This window comes from Erithacus rubecula (assembly GCF_903797595.1).
Source record: "Erithacus rubecula genome assembly, chromosome: 3".
NCBI lineage: Eukaryota > Metazoa > Chordata > Aves > Passeriformes > Muscicapidae > Erithacus > Erithacus rubecula.
The window spans coordinates 16,763,159-16,779,143 of NC_136689.1; the positions used below are offsets into that span (position 1 = coordinate 16,763,159).

At 39.3% G+C, this 15,985-nt stretch overlaps 1 protein-coding gene across 11 annotated transcripts in view; it reads right to left on the minus strand.

The window, feature by feature from the left end:
- KIAA1217 overlaps positions 1–15,985 on the minus strand; it is a 175,610-nt gene that overhangs the window by 94,023 nt on the left and 65,602 nt on the right. For 7 of the 11 annotated variants that reach the window (XR_013773604.1, XM_079300589.1, XM_079300583.1 and 4 more), the window contains exon 3: positions 8,597–8,677. The exons of 3 other annotated variants lie outside the window; for them this stretch is intronic. Coding sequence is in view for 6 of the 8 variants with exons in the window: in XM_079300589.1 (XP_079156715.1) it covers positions 8,597–8,677 (81 nt within the window). In the remaining 2 variants the exon portion in view is untranslated. The remainder of the gene's footprint in view (positions 1–8,596; positions 8,678–15,985) is intronic. One more of the 11 variants, XM_079300593.1, reaches the window with a different exon arrangement.

Sequence of the window (15,985 nt, forward strand, 5' to 3'; positions counted from 1 at the left end):
CTGTGCCATCTATGCAAGGTCCAGGTCATGCAGCAAAGCCAAAATAGCCATTCAGCATTTCTAGCTGACATCCCAATTACTTTATTTTTTTGTTGTACCAGCATAAATCAGAACTGTCTTTATTACCTGACCAAATTAGCTATGACTTTTACTGGGAAATCATACTAGTAAATTGATAAACACAGTTGCTGGGAAAAAACCCAACTCTTCCAGCAAGGGAGAGATATGGTTTCATTTATGCGTTTCTACCAACTCTTCACCGTAGAATCTGCCTAGTAAAAACACACTCAATAGGAAATAACATGTCCTGAACATTTTTTGCAAACTATAAATGACATAAGCCCTTTCCTCAAAAAGGCATTGCTTTAAGAAGCATAGTCAATACTGTGTAGTGAAACCCCCTCACAACCACATGTATTATTACTCTGGAAAAATAATTTCCTGGTCTCTCTCTATCAAACCAGATCACAGCAAAAAAATACAAAGCAGAAATTCAAAGCAAAGCAAGCTGACTAGGTTCCAAACCCAATATGTAAATATGAACTTTACATGCATCTATAATCAGCACCAGGCACGAGATATCATTAAAATTATATGTTTTTCTCTCCCCTGTCATTTAAGGTCAGATGCTATAAATCCCCTTTATCAAAATCAACTTCAGCTCTAGGTTTGAAGATGCTGTCAAGATCCAGAAAAGATTATGCTTCTTTCTGGAAAGCTAAGCTAACTAATCTTGCTGTCATCTGTTTGTTCCAGTGTTTTTTCAAGTGAAATGAAGAAAACTTATTTCATCAATAGCACGCATCACATAATATTCCTTATGCAACTTTGCATGTAAGAAGAACTTCAGCTTTTATTAAATCTTCATTAGCTAGCTGCAGATGGCTGTTCTGGCCAAGTAGTGCAGTTGCTCACAAATTACAGTGATTAGATATACCTCACAAGAAAGTAAATCCTCCAGAACATCTCACTTTCTAAATGCTAATATTAAAATAGTAGGTACTATCCAATGTCCTGCAATGAAATGTTTCAAGAGCACTGGATTTTACACAGGAGTTAAACCTAACAACATTTGTTCTAAAGAATGCTTTGAAGTGCCTCTGACGTGGTCAGCACTAGCATGCAGGTTGTAAATACAGGGACTTGTGCCAGGAAAGTTACGGAGGTGACAAGTGACTTGCAAACACAGAAAAGAATCTGATAAGTCAGTACTTCTTCATTCAGCTTTCCAAAATGGCTTGTGAACCATCACTGCTGAAGTATTTTGTTTACACAGGCATGTTACGGAAGTATTGCCAAGCCAAGGCATTACAGCTCTGTAGTTCCTTGAAGTGATTAAAACCTTATCTGTAAAAATCCATTAATAGGGAGCTAGAAGGCAGATAATTCTCCCTTTCCAGAAAACCATGACTAAAGGTAAAACAAGATATTTTAAAGAAAAAAACAAAGACAACAAAATCATTCTGCAAATGATCCTTAGTTTCAGAACTTGTTGGGAAGGACATTGCTTTTGTTCCTTTAAGAAAATACATACCACAGAAATATAGATCAAGCTTATTTTTCTTTTCTTTTGCTTACTTTTTTCTCTTCAATTTATAATAAAATAATCCCCAAATGCCATTGGAGACATGCTGTTGCATGCATATTGTTCACTGATAATATGAACAGATGTGTATTTGAGCAGTAAGGGGACACTTCATTACCAAAATCAACAGGCACAGATTTAGCTGAGCATTTGCCCAGTGTGTCCTGTCAATGCACAGATGTTCCTTTGGGTATCCCTGGGGAAATGCTGTAGGACCTAAGACACAGCATCCCAGATATCCAGATCCCCACAAATGACATTGTGTCATTACTGTAGCTGAATCTATTGGGTCTAGCTGAGACAATTTTCTCCATAGCAATCCTCCCAATGCTGTACTTTGTATTGGTGGCTAGAAAGGTGTTGATAACACACCATTATTTCTGCTACTGTTGAGCAGGGCATGCACAACATAAAGGCTCTCTCCAACATTCCCTCAGTCACCCAGGAGGCTGTGGGTGGGCAAGATCTTGGCAGAGGAAATAGCCAGAAAGGCTGACCCAAACTGACCAAAGGAATATTGCATACCATTTGATGACTGTTCAGCAATAAAAGCTAAGACAAAGGGGGAGGAAAGGGACCATTTGTTACTGCATTTGTCCTATGGAGCAACTGCTATGTGTACTGGAGCCTGAAACCACACTTCCTGGAAAATGCTTGGACATCACCTGCTTATGGGGAATAGAGAATACTTTGTTTATCTTTGCTTCCATAGTTTGTTTGTTTTTTTTTTTAATTAAACTGCATTTATCTGAACCCATGACATTGTTCCATCTTATTTTCTCCCCTGCACTCCAGCAGAGGAGCAGGGATGAAGCAGCTTGGTGGGTCAGCCAGGGTCAACCCACCACACTAAGAAAGTCCCTAATTCTCACCATCAATACTGCAGCTTCCTGAAGCAATCCAGAGGCGCAGAATGGATTCTGCCCAGATACAAAGCCCAGTCTTCCTCTTAAATCACCAGCTCAAATCCATAGGAACTCCACTCTAGTAAGTGGAATAACACAAACATAAAGCCAATGCAAGCTACAAATGAGATCCACCAAATATATATATACAGTTTATGAAAGGCTTCAAGCTATTTGTTATTCTCAACTCCTGTAAACATTACATTCCAGGATTCTGAATTTTAAACAGATTCTAAAAAAATTCTCAAACTCAGCAACAACAGTGGTTATTCAAGTAACTGAGCAATATGAGCACATATTTGATAGGAAAGCATTTTTATTATTGGCAACAAGCCCTAAGCTTGATGCTACTTAATACTCAAGTGGATTCCTAGGTATGACTTCTTAGGACAACCACCCCATGCAGTGGAGAAGGAACTAGCAACATTTACAGAGTACTTGTAAAGATTTTTGAAGAAAGCAGTGCAGAAACCTTCAGCATTATTGGACCTTATGACAATTATTCAGGATGTTGATTTTAATATCAAATAAGAAAAATAAGACAACTGTCAAATAAATACTTAGTAAATAACGCCATATATTTTTTTCCACTGAATGTTCACTAACATTAAAGTGATTAAAATAATACTTCAGCAAGTGTTATTTTAGACTTTTCAGAAACTAGCACACTGTACAAGCTTTCACAAAATAAACATAGACCCCAATAGTCAATGTTTCAGAACCCAGCTAGAGTCATAGTCTAGACTCCTGCTATGTGAGTCAGAAAGGTGTTGTAGCAAAAAACCCTGAAATATCTAACAGAGAAGAAAACTCAATATATGCCCGCTATGGAACAGCATTGTCCAAAATTAACATGTGTAAATAGATAGTCCACAGATAAACAGGCAGATAAACCCAAGGAAATGCTGGCATATTTTGAGCCACCTTTGCATTCTGATGCAAACTTACATGCAATTACACAGTGCTTTTTGATGACTCTTTTACTTAGGATGCTCTTTTATTTACAAGGATACAGATCCTTGTAACATTTCCAGGGTATATATTTAAGTATAGCACATGAAACTAACAATTACAGAAGATCCAGTACCTTTCAACCACTCTTGGGATTTGACAAAGAATTAAAACTGTAGTTAATCATGCCTCATGACTGACATCTGTCTGCTACAGGTTGGCAAAAGAATGCACTTTCAGTACATCTGCTTTAGTCCTTTCACTGACTCAGAAAAAATAAAGAAAAAAAGTGCAAGGCTCTTTCAATGCAGTAAAATTGCAAATAATTAGGAATGAAGTCTGAAAGTACCTGAATAAAAAAAAATTAAATACTGCAGAGATGCCAATGTAATGGGCAGACATGGAATACCAGAGATTTTCATCAAGTTCTCTGCATGCCTCTGCCTCTCTGCTCACATTTGTCCACACTAATCCTCTCATGCTTTTGTTCTAGCTGGTTTTATGTTTCTGCTCTCCATAGTGTTCTTCTATGCTCATTTCAAGTCATTTTTTATATTAATCTATACAACAGAAGCCTTTCTCCCCCTCTTTTCCATTTTCTTGCAAATTTGCTTCACACATTTCCACAGAAAAAACAGAACTCAGGAAAAATAATTGCACAACCTGAAGAAAGTTTTAATTTCATCTCTTGATCAATTCTTGCTTTTCATTTCTTCTTTCCAGGAACTTCCCTAGCCCTTATCTTGACAGAAACTTATCTATTCAGGAAAAGAATCTTCTATATCTTGGAAGTTGCTGCCACTCCTGGCAGTGTACAAATGGTAAACAAAGACACCAAAAAATAAAACAGAGGTAGTAAAACATATTTTTCCAATCATGTACTCTAAAGAACATAGCATAGGCAGCCCCTCTCCCCCCACATTTAAGAGTCTTCTTGACATTTCAAATAGAGAGGAAAAATTAGTAGAATAATGGAAGCCTATTCTTCTTGACCTTCAAGTAAACCACTTGTCCTGTGACATGTGCCAAAGATGGATACAGGATATGTGACAGACTGCAAATAGGCATATAAACAGGCTGTGCTTCATGTATGATGAGTTTATTCACTCTAAAGTATTGCCACAGCACGTGAATTCTTACTACTGCAACAACAGTTCATCACAATTGTGTCAGATCCCCATTATTATTGTCTGAAGGATGGATCTGCTTTTTCCATAGATACAGAGTCTTGGGGTTTCCATATTAATGCAGCAGCAGGGTTTTACTTGTCTGGACATGCTATTAGTGACACATTACTGTTGAAGAGAAAGCAAATACTACCCATACTATCTTGTTTCTAACAATTTTCTGTATTTTTCCACAGCACTTTCTTAGAAAAGTTAAATGCTTATACATGTCTGTATAAACTAAAGTTCACATTACCTCTGTGCAACTGATGTGTTTGGATACTCTGTCTCACTGGGGATGGGGAGATGACTCAGCAGCTGAATGAAACATTAAACCTCTCTCATGACCATCTCTCAATTCTGTGCTTTTGGTGCTGTTTCACCATTAGAAGATGCAAAAATCTATGGCATCTTTCTTTCAGACCATCATCTGGAAATGGTGCCATGCCAGGAGCAGCACGTCAGCATCTGTGCTCTCCAGAGTGGAGAGTGGGAGGGCAGCTGCCCACTTCCCTGCATGCAGATCCTGTAGCTGTTAGTTATACTCTTCCCTGGTGCCTGCTCATGGACTAGCATATGTCTCTAGTTTTCATTTCTCTATTTAGAACCCAAACTTGTCACTATTTTCTGTTGAATCAACAATGAGTTACCAAGCCACTTCTTTCTCACAGGCATCTCAGTTTAGTGGCAATACTGACTTCTGTGGTATGAACAGGCAGAATTATTTCCTCTTTGATAAGGAGAAGCTTAAGCCTGAGCCATGGTTGCCCACCACCCCTAGCACTGAAGCAAGGTACCCCACTTGCCTGGAGCCTCCTTGGCTTGGGGGCATGAACAGCATCTCACATGCTCTAGAAAGGCAGGAAACAGACACAGAAAAACTTCTCCAAGTAAGGGAAAAGAAAGTATTCGTCCTCCTCCCTCCCATGGTGAATGAGGGGAAGATAACTCAGTCATCAGCACCAGTAATGCTCAGTCAGAGCCACACACTACTCACAGAATTCATAGAATGACTAGGCTGGAAGAGACCTTCAAGAGCAAGTCCAACCCATGCTCTATCACCTCAGCTAGACCATGGCACCAAGTGTTCACATACAGTCTTTTTTTAAACACATCCAGAGATGGTGACTCCACTCCACCTCCTGTCACTGTGACAGTGTGAGGATGCTCCAATGAGTGGCCACTTTACTCAATTTAGTGAATTTATTTGAAGGCAAAACTCCTCTCTGCTATGACAGGATCTTTATCACCACTCTGTATTCACTGATGCTGATCCCAGTTTCTTCCACCTAGAGGAAAAAAAAAAAACCATGTCTAATGATGTGACAGAGTTATCTGCCATATTTTTAGGTTGTAATGATATTCAAATCATCCTAAAAATCTGCACGTTTTCCCACGAGCCTTGCTAGCTCCTGTTGGTGGCCAGCTGCATGCTCCCTGCTGTGGCAAGCTGCCAAAACTAATTTCTTTTAATCCTGAGTGCTCTGAATCACCAGGCAGGACATCCACACGCTGCTCCCCCTTGGCAAGACCATGGCTTGCTCTTCAGCGGGTTGATCCCCAGAGTTAGCAGACATAAATTTTCATGAAACTCTGTTATAAATGACTAATATAAAACAACATTTTCAAGCCTTTTTTGCTTTTTTTTTTTAACTGTAAACACCTAGATAAATTGCAACCTGTTTTTCAGGAAAGCTGTGGTGTTTATAGTAAAGATATTCATTAGGAGCAATAAAAGCTGTAGGTGCTCAGCACTTATGCTGCCAGACCTCTTATTCAGATGTTTAATTGCAGGAACTTGCATTTGAAAATGCTGCCCTAAGGAACTCAACAGCCTGTCTAAGAGCAGCTTAATTGGTCCAGACAAGTCCAGACTGAAATATGTAACATGCTGTGGCATCTCTTTGGAATACGTGTAATATCAGAAAACCCCAAGCCATCCACATTAAAGTGTAAAAATATTTCACAGTATGTTTCTGTCCAAATCCAAGGTTTTCTTTTTCTACAAATGCCTGCCTGAGATTTGAGGGTAGAAATTGAAGTAAAACAACAGAGAAAACTATTAGTCACCCACTAATAAAAAGCAAAAGCCATACTTTACTTAATGAAAGAAATCTTTTAAATAAAATCATTTATCTCTCTGCTTTATTCTAATCCTTTGTCATGTGAAGAATTTATTCACACATGAGAGTCAAATTAAAAAAGCCACAGATCACCTCACTATTTTTCCCTGCAAAGGGTCCTATGGGTCCATCAATTTTCCTCAGAGCAAAATTTTGTCTTTCACAGTCTCCGTCATATTCTTGCATCACAGCTTCAGTTTATCATTACTTTGTTTAAATAAGTTATCCATAAATTCCAGCCTGAACATCAGCATTTGTCTTAATTAAAACCTTATGGCAGTTTCAGTTGGAAGCTATTTTTCTTTTCCCTCCTGAAAAACTCCACTGTGAAGCATTCTCAAGCCAGCAGGACCCTTTGTTCCATCCAGGAGATGGCTGCGCTTCATCAGCAGCGGGTGAGGTAACTCCTACCTACACAACCCCCAAAATCGCCATGAGAACTGTGAAGATTAAAAGGGATGGTTTAAACAAAAACTGTCATTATGCTGATTAAAGGGGAAGGATCTCTACATGCTTTAAACCACATGCAAAAACTAAGGGTGGGGGGGGGGTGGAGAATATATACCAGATGCCTAAATATACCTAGGGGATAGTGAGTTCTGATTCAAAAAGATTATTTACCCATCCCTGTTCTCCCACACACGTCCCTGAGGAACACAGGAGGAGGGTCTGTTTCTGTGATGTGTGTTTCCCAAAGCAAAGCAGCACAATACAACGATGCTGGAAAAACCTGTTTTTCTGTGTTTCTACAAGCTGAGCAGGCGCTTTGCACTAACACAGGTTTTTACAAATACCTGAAAAGGAGCCGATGGACACGGGGCTGGTGATGGGAGTGAGTGTGCAGGGACCACGGCCCAGGGCCGAGCTGCAGCCTCTACTCATGGGAGTAAACCTGTTGTAGCACTTATTATAGCTTGTTGCTCTGGCACCTACAAGAGTTAGGTTAGAAGCTCCTGCTGTTCCTCCCTCCCAACTTGTCACCTTGCTCTTTTGCTTCTTTTTCCCTCTTTCAAGGCCACCTTGGTGAGGGAGGGAGAATCCTTCCTGCTCTCAGTACCTCAGCCTGTCCCACCCTTCCCTGTGGTCAGCATCTCTATTGGCCTCCTTAAATCCTGACAGGAAAGCACAACTCAGGTGCAAATGAGCTGCTGCCACCCTGCCTGCTCTGAGCCCTCCCACCACGTGTTATCTTGGTGCTTTTTTCAGACTGCAGTAGCAACCATGCAGAGGCACCTTTTATGTGTGTACCTACAAGGACTGTACACATTCACTGCCTCCCTGGGGGAAAAAGGTACCTGTTGTAGACATCCATTCTGTATGGTGTTAGAAGCCATGTAGAAATGGAAGAGAAGCTCGACAGGATAAAAGGTGAAATACAGGTGATTTCAGAGGTACACGTAAGATAATTCTGCAAGTTGCTTGTTCAATACAAAAATATTTACTGCTTTGCCCACAGAGCTGTCCTTAACTTTGCAGCAAGACTTTTATCACCTAGGCCAGTTCCAAGTATGTAAAAATAGAAATGTAAAGCTGGATTGGGACAGTGTTTAGGAATCACTTACTTATCTAGGATCTCCCACTGAATTTTGGTGGATTTCAGATAATCTAATACAAGAACTTCATGTCTATCATGCCATTAAAGGAAAAGTCAGAATTTAAAAAATTGTCAGAGAACGCACATGCATCACACTCTTGTATGCAAGTAATCTATATGCATAATACTTCATTGCTGTGAAATACACAGAGACAAAGCATGCAGATTCCTATTTATTTGAGAACTTTAGTTGTGAAGCAAGGCACACACAATTAAAGGGTAACAAACTCAATTCACAGCAGAGTGCAGAAAAAAGAAAGTACAGTACTAACTCTCTGAGAGGATTCAATTTTCATCATGTACCTTTGAATGTCAAGTTCTGAATGAAGGGAGACCAACATGCACTGCAAAACCTGTGGATCAGAGAGAAAAGAAGGGGAGGGGGAGAGATAATTGTTAACAGGAAAAGGAGAACAACAGAAGTTAAAGAGTAACCTGTACATACTGAAAGTATACTGAAAGAAGAGAAAAGAAGAGAAGAGAAGAGAAGAGAAGAGAAGAGAAGAGAAGAGAAGAGAAGAGAAGAGAAGAGAAGAGAAGAGAAGAGAAGAGAAGAGAAGAGAAGAGAAGAGAAGAGAAGAGAAGAGAAGAGAAGAGAAGAGAAGCATTGAAAAACAATGAAGGAAATGCACATGTGGCAGAGAACAATATGCTTTATCAATACTTAATATGCAATATTGTCAGAACTCTTGCTGGACTCAGTTCAGATGTGCTACATGTGGTTGTATGTCAAAGAAACAAAGAATGTTCGAATATAAGAGTTAATGGCTGAAAGCTGATCCATAGAGATTCATATATATATATATATGTATATATATAAACCATAACTGACAAATAACAAAACATTCTTCCTAAGAAATGACACAACTCTTGGCTGGAGTTAGCAGCAGTCATTACACTTTTGTGTTCGTTTCACACTTACTACAAGGACATGGAATCCTTCAAGCAGAACTTGAATTACTGTGTAATTCATGAGTAACCACAACTTAAAAAAGAGTAAGAGAAACTATGGTATGAATAAAAAGTCATTGCCAATCACATCTCTCTTTACAATTCTACCTCTGATCTTAAACCCCACAGAATGTGAGAATTTGCTAAAAGGAGTTTAAGGGCCAAAAAAGCCAACCATTTTTTTCCTCCAACACATGAACAAGATGCTAATTGGAGGGGAAATTGCCTACTGCTGTTTGAGTTCACAGAGGTGGAGGTCCTGTATTCTCCTTAATCTGCATTTGCCTGTGGGTGGAGGTAAGGGAGATTTTTGTAGAGTGCTCTGAAAAACCTTCTCCAAGCAATCAATTCCTCCTTCAGCAGAGTCAGGCTCCCACAACTGCTGCTTCCCTGTTCAGAACATGCAGCTATTCATACCAGGCAAAGAACTGCAACTGCTTTAACAACAAGGACATCATTGTTAAAGAATCTTATTTAGCAAGTAATTATAATGCCAACATCACAATTAAGAGAGTAATTCAAAAAACCTTTTGAATTTTACAAACCCAGAGGATATGAGCATGTGAGAGCTGATTCTGGGGATGAGATAAGCAACTTATAAGTATGCTATGATTTTTCATGCTTTTGTCCATTGGATACTTTGGAAGGGCAGTACCATTCTATTTTAAAGAGAACAATAGATCATTTTTCCCCCTATGATAACTGCATCATTTAGAATTGTTCAAGTAAAATGTGATTTTTACAAATAAGCTATTTATGCAAACACAGTACAAATTAAATGTAGCCTTCCGGCAACAGCTGGAAACGTTCCAGTTCCAAACCACAAAGACAAAACAGTCTGTTGCTAATGTCTCGGTAACACTGAAACTATATTAGGGTTTTCATGTTTATATAATGTTACCACCCCACATATGCAAACCTGAGAAACCCTCCTTGGCTCTATTAAAAATTCTGATAGAAAAGGGAAGAAGAAAAGGGGAAAAAAAAAAAAAAGACAAGACCAAGTCCCTTCTCAATGACAAACAGACAAGACTTCCAAGGGGAAAAAAATATTCATCCTGCATGTTTGCTTGACATTCAGACATCATTACACATCAAGACCACACATCAGAAGGGACATTACTCTGCCCAATGGCAGTGTTAAAAGTGTGCAACAGTCACTCTTCCTAAAGCCATTGCCTAGGATCAACTTGAGCTACTTACTTTCCTCAAACCTTGTCATGGAGGATTGTGTCACTTTCCTAGTCCCACATGAAGTGAGACAATTGTGACCTAAGGCTGGGTAAGGAAATGAAGGTGTTTGAGGAAACCTGCAACACTTCTCACTCTTAATCCAGAGAAAATGTTGCCTGTGTCCCTCTTCCCCTTCTCTCATCACAACACAGTATTTTAAAGCAAGAAGATAAATTAAGATATGCAGTTAAAATACATAAAATGAGTCCACCTTAGATCCAGAAGTCTCTCCCTCCTCCTGCAGGAATTGATCTGAAATCATATGGATATGCTGCCGGATTAGGAACTAGTGTTCTCTGAATAAACAGTCTTGCAGGAAAAAAGAACCACACACAAATCCAGACCCACAACAGCAGTGCAGCAGGAGGCTTCTTCAACTCCTGCATAAGGCAGCAGCAGGAGACTAACAAGATGTTCACAGTGTTACACAGCAAACTTCAGATCTCCTAAAGAAGATCCAGACATGCCAGTGTGGGAGAAATATAATTAAGACCATTACTGCAGCCCACGTAAAGACCTTATTATGAATGAAATTTGAAGACATTTGGGTCTGAATCCAAACCTGAAGCATGGCTTCCTTTGGAACTTTCCAAAATATTTCTTAACTGTCTGCATTTCTATCCAAACTCAACACCACACTGATGCCTTCATCAGCACTCCACTAACCTCAGGGGTATTTAAAGATGGAAACCAAAAATGATCTCTTTTTTTCATTCTAGATTGTAGAGGAGTATGATTTTTTTTCCATCTATCAGCATGCATATGGTTATATATAGTCCACAATGATGGGAAATGATTCCAAGGAGAGCTTTGCAATTTCCAAATGCAGCAAGGGCTGTGATCTCTCAACTCCAGGGACAGGTTTCTGGGACAATCTCCTGTCTTCTGCTTCCCCCACCAACTCAGTCATTGTTCCAGAGAGATGAGGCATCAGAGCAAGTACCCAGCATGAGGAGAGAAACAGAATGCTGGAGCAAATACCACAGAAGAATAAAAAGCCCTGGACTTGACTTACTAACAAATAAAGAACTGTAGAGTGTAGACCACTCAACTAATGTGCTCTGAGCAACCTCTGCTGGCCAGCAGATAGGATCCCATGCTTTCTCCCAAATGCAGTTGTATAAAGCCTGTGATTTCATTCTCACCTATGAGTGCAGATCCTTAGCTGGCTTGAATGAACATTACTTGACCAGCTCAAGCAGTGCAAGGAAAATCTGTGAAAGGTAGGCCTGCCACATCCCAGTGAGATGGAAAAAAAGACAGGGATTTCCACTTTCTGGTAACCAAATACCCTCAGAGCACAGAGGCTCCTGTTGAAACTAGTGTTATGTTTTTATGAGTTGTGGAAGCAAATAGTCAGAATACAAGAGACACCAATGCTTGTACATGTTGGACTGGCATGCAAAAAAACCAATTAATACAGGCAGGCAGTCATATATAAGTGATACATCAAAAACCAACAAAAGAGCATAAGTAGTTTCCTCTGGAAAAAGGTGGAAAATACTAGAGGCCAAGAAAAGAGTGGAAGCTGGGGCTGGGACACAACACACAACTAAAAAATGGTTGCAGTGTGTCACTACTGGCCTTGTATGAGCAGGAAGGGGTGTTACATTTTAGAAAATTTTGGGAGCCAGACATCATTGTAATGAGAAGAGTACCGAGACAAAGGAAACAGCTGCAAAACATGTTGCTTTTGAACTTTCAACCTAAATGGAACAAGTGGTGGCCCTGGAAAAAGGTGCAGAAGGCTGAGTGTCACAGAAGGAAAGCAAAGTTTTCCAGGAATGTGCTGAATGTCATCAAACAAAGACATAAGAAAAGTCTGGTGAATACCACTTGTAAGGTAGTGCCCAAAGGAATATACAGCAGCTTAGGGAGGACAAGGATTAATACCTTGGGGCTGACTGACTGTATTAGTCATTATCCCAGGGCCCTCAAAACAAGGGTTAATGAACTGCAAGTCTGCCTTGTGGGATCTGCTTGCAAAGAAGATCAAAGGAACGTATTCACCATTTTAAGCAGGATCAGACCTGTTGAACTGAAATTCTGAGTCTCCAGAGGAAAACGCAGATGCTTGAGACATTTGTGTTGATGATTTAGTAGGAGACATCTGTCCCCCTGAGTCAGTCTGAAATAATGTCACAGAAGGGTGTTAGGAGCACAATGTGCTCCCTTCACAGGAATGCAGCACTGCTGTTCTGGCTGGCAGTGACATACAAGCTGAAATGCCTTTTCACTGGCAGTGCTGCAAAACAGGAGCATGTTAAGTTTTCCCCTTTTTTTCAGTCTGTGTAATATGCTCTTGATTTATGCTTCTGATGGATTTCAAAAGGGAAGTCCTTACAAAAGCAGAATACATTAAACACACTACATTTATCATGGGTCACCCAGGAATATGACACTGCTGTTGTGAAAAAAAGCAGCTAAAATCAGAGAAATGCAGGAGTACAGAAGAAACAAAGAGGGGCTAAGCCAGGACCCCAGGACATTAGGAGGACAATTAGCGTTCCTTAGGTTTACAGTCTCTGGGTGGAATCCTGCTGAGACATGCAATCAGCTGAAGCTGCAGGGAAATGATAATGAGAACACAAAGGGCTTGAGATGAGTATGCAGATGATGATATACAACTAAATGAGATGCTGACTCATAAGTCCTCTAAAACAGCTTGAAACTGAAGGAAGGAAATGAGGATCAACTGCCTGTTTCCTGTGCACAATTGTTTTGTGGTGAGGGTGCAAGAAAATGGTGTTTCTCAACAATGCTGGGATGGGAAAAAGTCAGGAGAGTAACTCAGCTGGGACCAGGCCAAAGAGGTTCTTCCAACAGAAATGTTAAGCACACAAGTATCTGCCAAAGAAGGGAAAGGATGCACTCTTTACCACATGAAAACACAGTCAAAGCACAGGATCAGCTACAGGCAATCTACACGACAGCACTTAAACAGCTGCAGGGTGGGGGGTGACACAAGTGGTGATGGCCAATGACAAATGGCTCCAAAGGAAGCATGGAAAAAAAGCACCAGCGAAATTCAAACCAGGACTGCACTCAGAGAGACAGCAAAAAAGAGGTCTGCACAATGATTATGGTTTCTTACATTTCAAGATTTAAGTTTTCCAGCACACTCTACATCTGTATCCCTCAAACTGCATATGCTCTTTGGTTGAAACTCATTGAACATTACAGCTGAAAATGACAAATGTTAACCAGCCTAACTATTCCAAACAACTGAAAGAAGGGTCTTCTCTTCATTGTTGATTTTATCTTCCTTACAGCTCTCGTAAAAAAATAGCTAAAACCTTGTATTTCATTTTAGCGAGGATTAAAGCTATTACTTTACATAATTTCATGTAATATATACTGTAAAAGTTAAAAGCAAACACCCAGAATAAGAAAAATAAGGGAAAATTCAGATCATAGTCCAAATTATACTTTTAAAGAGATATAAACTATTTACACCTTTAAAATAAAAGATAATCTGGTATTCAGGGGGTTCAGAATTTCTCCAGGGTCACAGAGCTTTCTCTGTTTTCTTGTTTCTCCACCCATGTAGAGATGCTGTGTTGAAACAGGTTATTTTTGCACTGCCTCAACATAAATAGTATTGTATCTGCACTCCAGTTCCTGTACAATAGCAAAGGAAAATGTAACTTCTTGTTCACCTTAGATGACATATTGCTCTATGGGTTTTTAAGCAAGAACCTGCAGGGTATTGTATATTTCAGTCTTGGCTTTATGCTTCAAGTATATAATTAAATACATAATTAGGAATAGTAATAGAAGAAATCCATTAGAATTTTTTCATTAATGAAGTTAGGCATGAACAGATTGTTTGGTTGTTCTTAGGCCCTAGCACCTACAGGGGTGGGGGCTTATCAGACTCTTTTCTCATTTAATATAAAAGTAACCAAGACAATACATAAAAGGTATTATTCCTGTATTTATGATTTGTCTGCCCCCACTACAGAATTTAAGTATCACTGTGCAGTGCAACATGCAGACCCAGTCTGGCTGGTGAAGGCTGAAGAAAACATGATGACTGGTCATAATTTCTCTGAGGTAATCTGAACCTGATTTGAATACACAAACTTGAACTTGAACCACTCCTTTGTGATGCAAAATTCTGTATGTGAAAAACCTCCATTATACAGACCTGGAAAACTGAAAAATCATTGGCTGAAGGTCCCAAACTTGGTTGCTTAATGAGGTTTATGAGTTTACAAGGAGGTACCTCCCTGTGCCTCCTACTAATCCTGGTGAGAGCTGCATGAAATACATCAATATTCAGTGGTTCACTTGGAGGTTTTCAGCTACTGATATGTAATATCTCAGACAGCCAACAATTTAAACATGGATTCAGAGACTGAGCTTTACTAAGTAAGTGTCAAGAATATTGTTTACAATTTTTCAGTATTTGTCCCACTGTTGGAAATCAGGAAAATTAGACAAATGCAGTATTTTGGTTTCCAATAGTGTATCCCTCCTATTATTCACTCCCTTCCTCCTATCATTATCATCTCTTCTTGGAATCACAATATATTGCTGAAGATTAACAACAAAAAATATTATAAATCTTTACAAAGGAACAAAGAAACAATGATGACCTAAGAAGGAAAAGATTTTCATGAGCTGTCTCCAATATTTTGAAAAGTAAGAATAATAGAGAAAATGTGATGTTTAAAGAACATAGCTGTTTCTTTCTCTCATTTTTCTGTGGTATTTTTCTCCCAACTTTATTTAAACAACTGGCTGACCTGGTTATTCATACAACAACCATCACTGAAAAGCACAGTATGGTGTATGCAAGAACAACTGATGGTCTACTGAGAACAACAGCCTCTGAAAAGCAGAAAAATGCATGGACTTGTCATCTTTCATTGCTCAGATTTAATTGCAATGTTTCTTTAATAAGTGCTTGCACTTGGACTTCAATATTGATTAAATGTACCTAATTTTTCAGTCTGTGATCTGCTCATCCATTTAAACCTTATAAAAACTACTCAAAATGATAACAATTTTGATTATTTTGAACCAAGACATTTCCCATTCAAAATTATAAGATTACAGGAGTTGCTCCCTCACCCTAAAAGAAGAAGAAAAAATTATGTGATATTTACTCAGAAGACAGTAAAAATAAAAATGTGTACACACGTTTAGTTCCAGCTTTTTGCTGTGCACCTCCAGAAGATGAAACAACTTTAATGGACAGGTTTGCTCATAACTCAAAACCCACAACTCCAAAAGATGCATGGTCTGAGCCAAGAACCAGCATTTTAACTACTACCCTGGACAACTTTAGGAAAGGGTTAATGCAGCAGAGGACCTGCCTGTCAGGATGCCTGGGACTGCACCCAGTAGCTTGCTTTTCTGCTCAGCTTCTATGAAAAAACAAAATCTACTTCATTTATATGCTTCAAAGCTCCTAATTTCTTTTAAGAAAGTAAGTTGTAGAGTGGCAACAATTGAGAGAACACTCATTG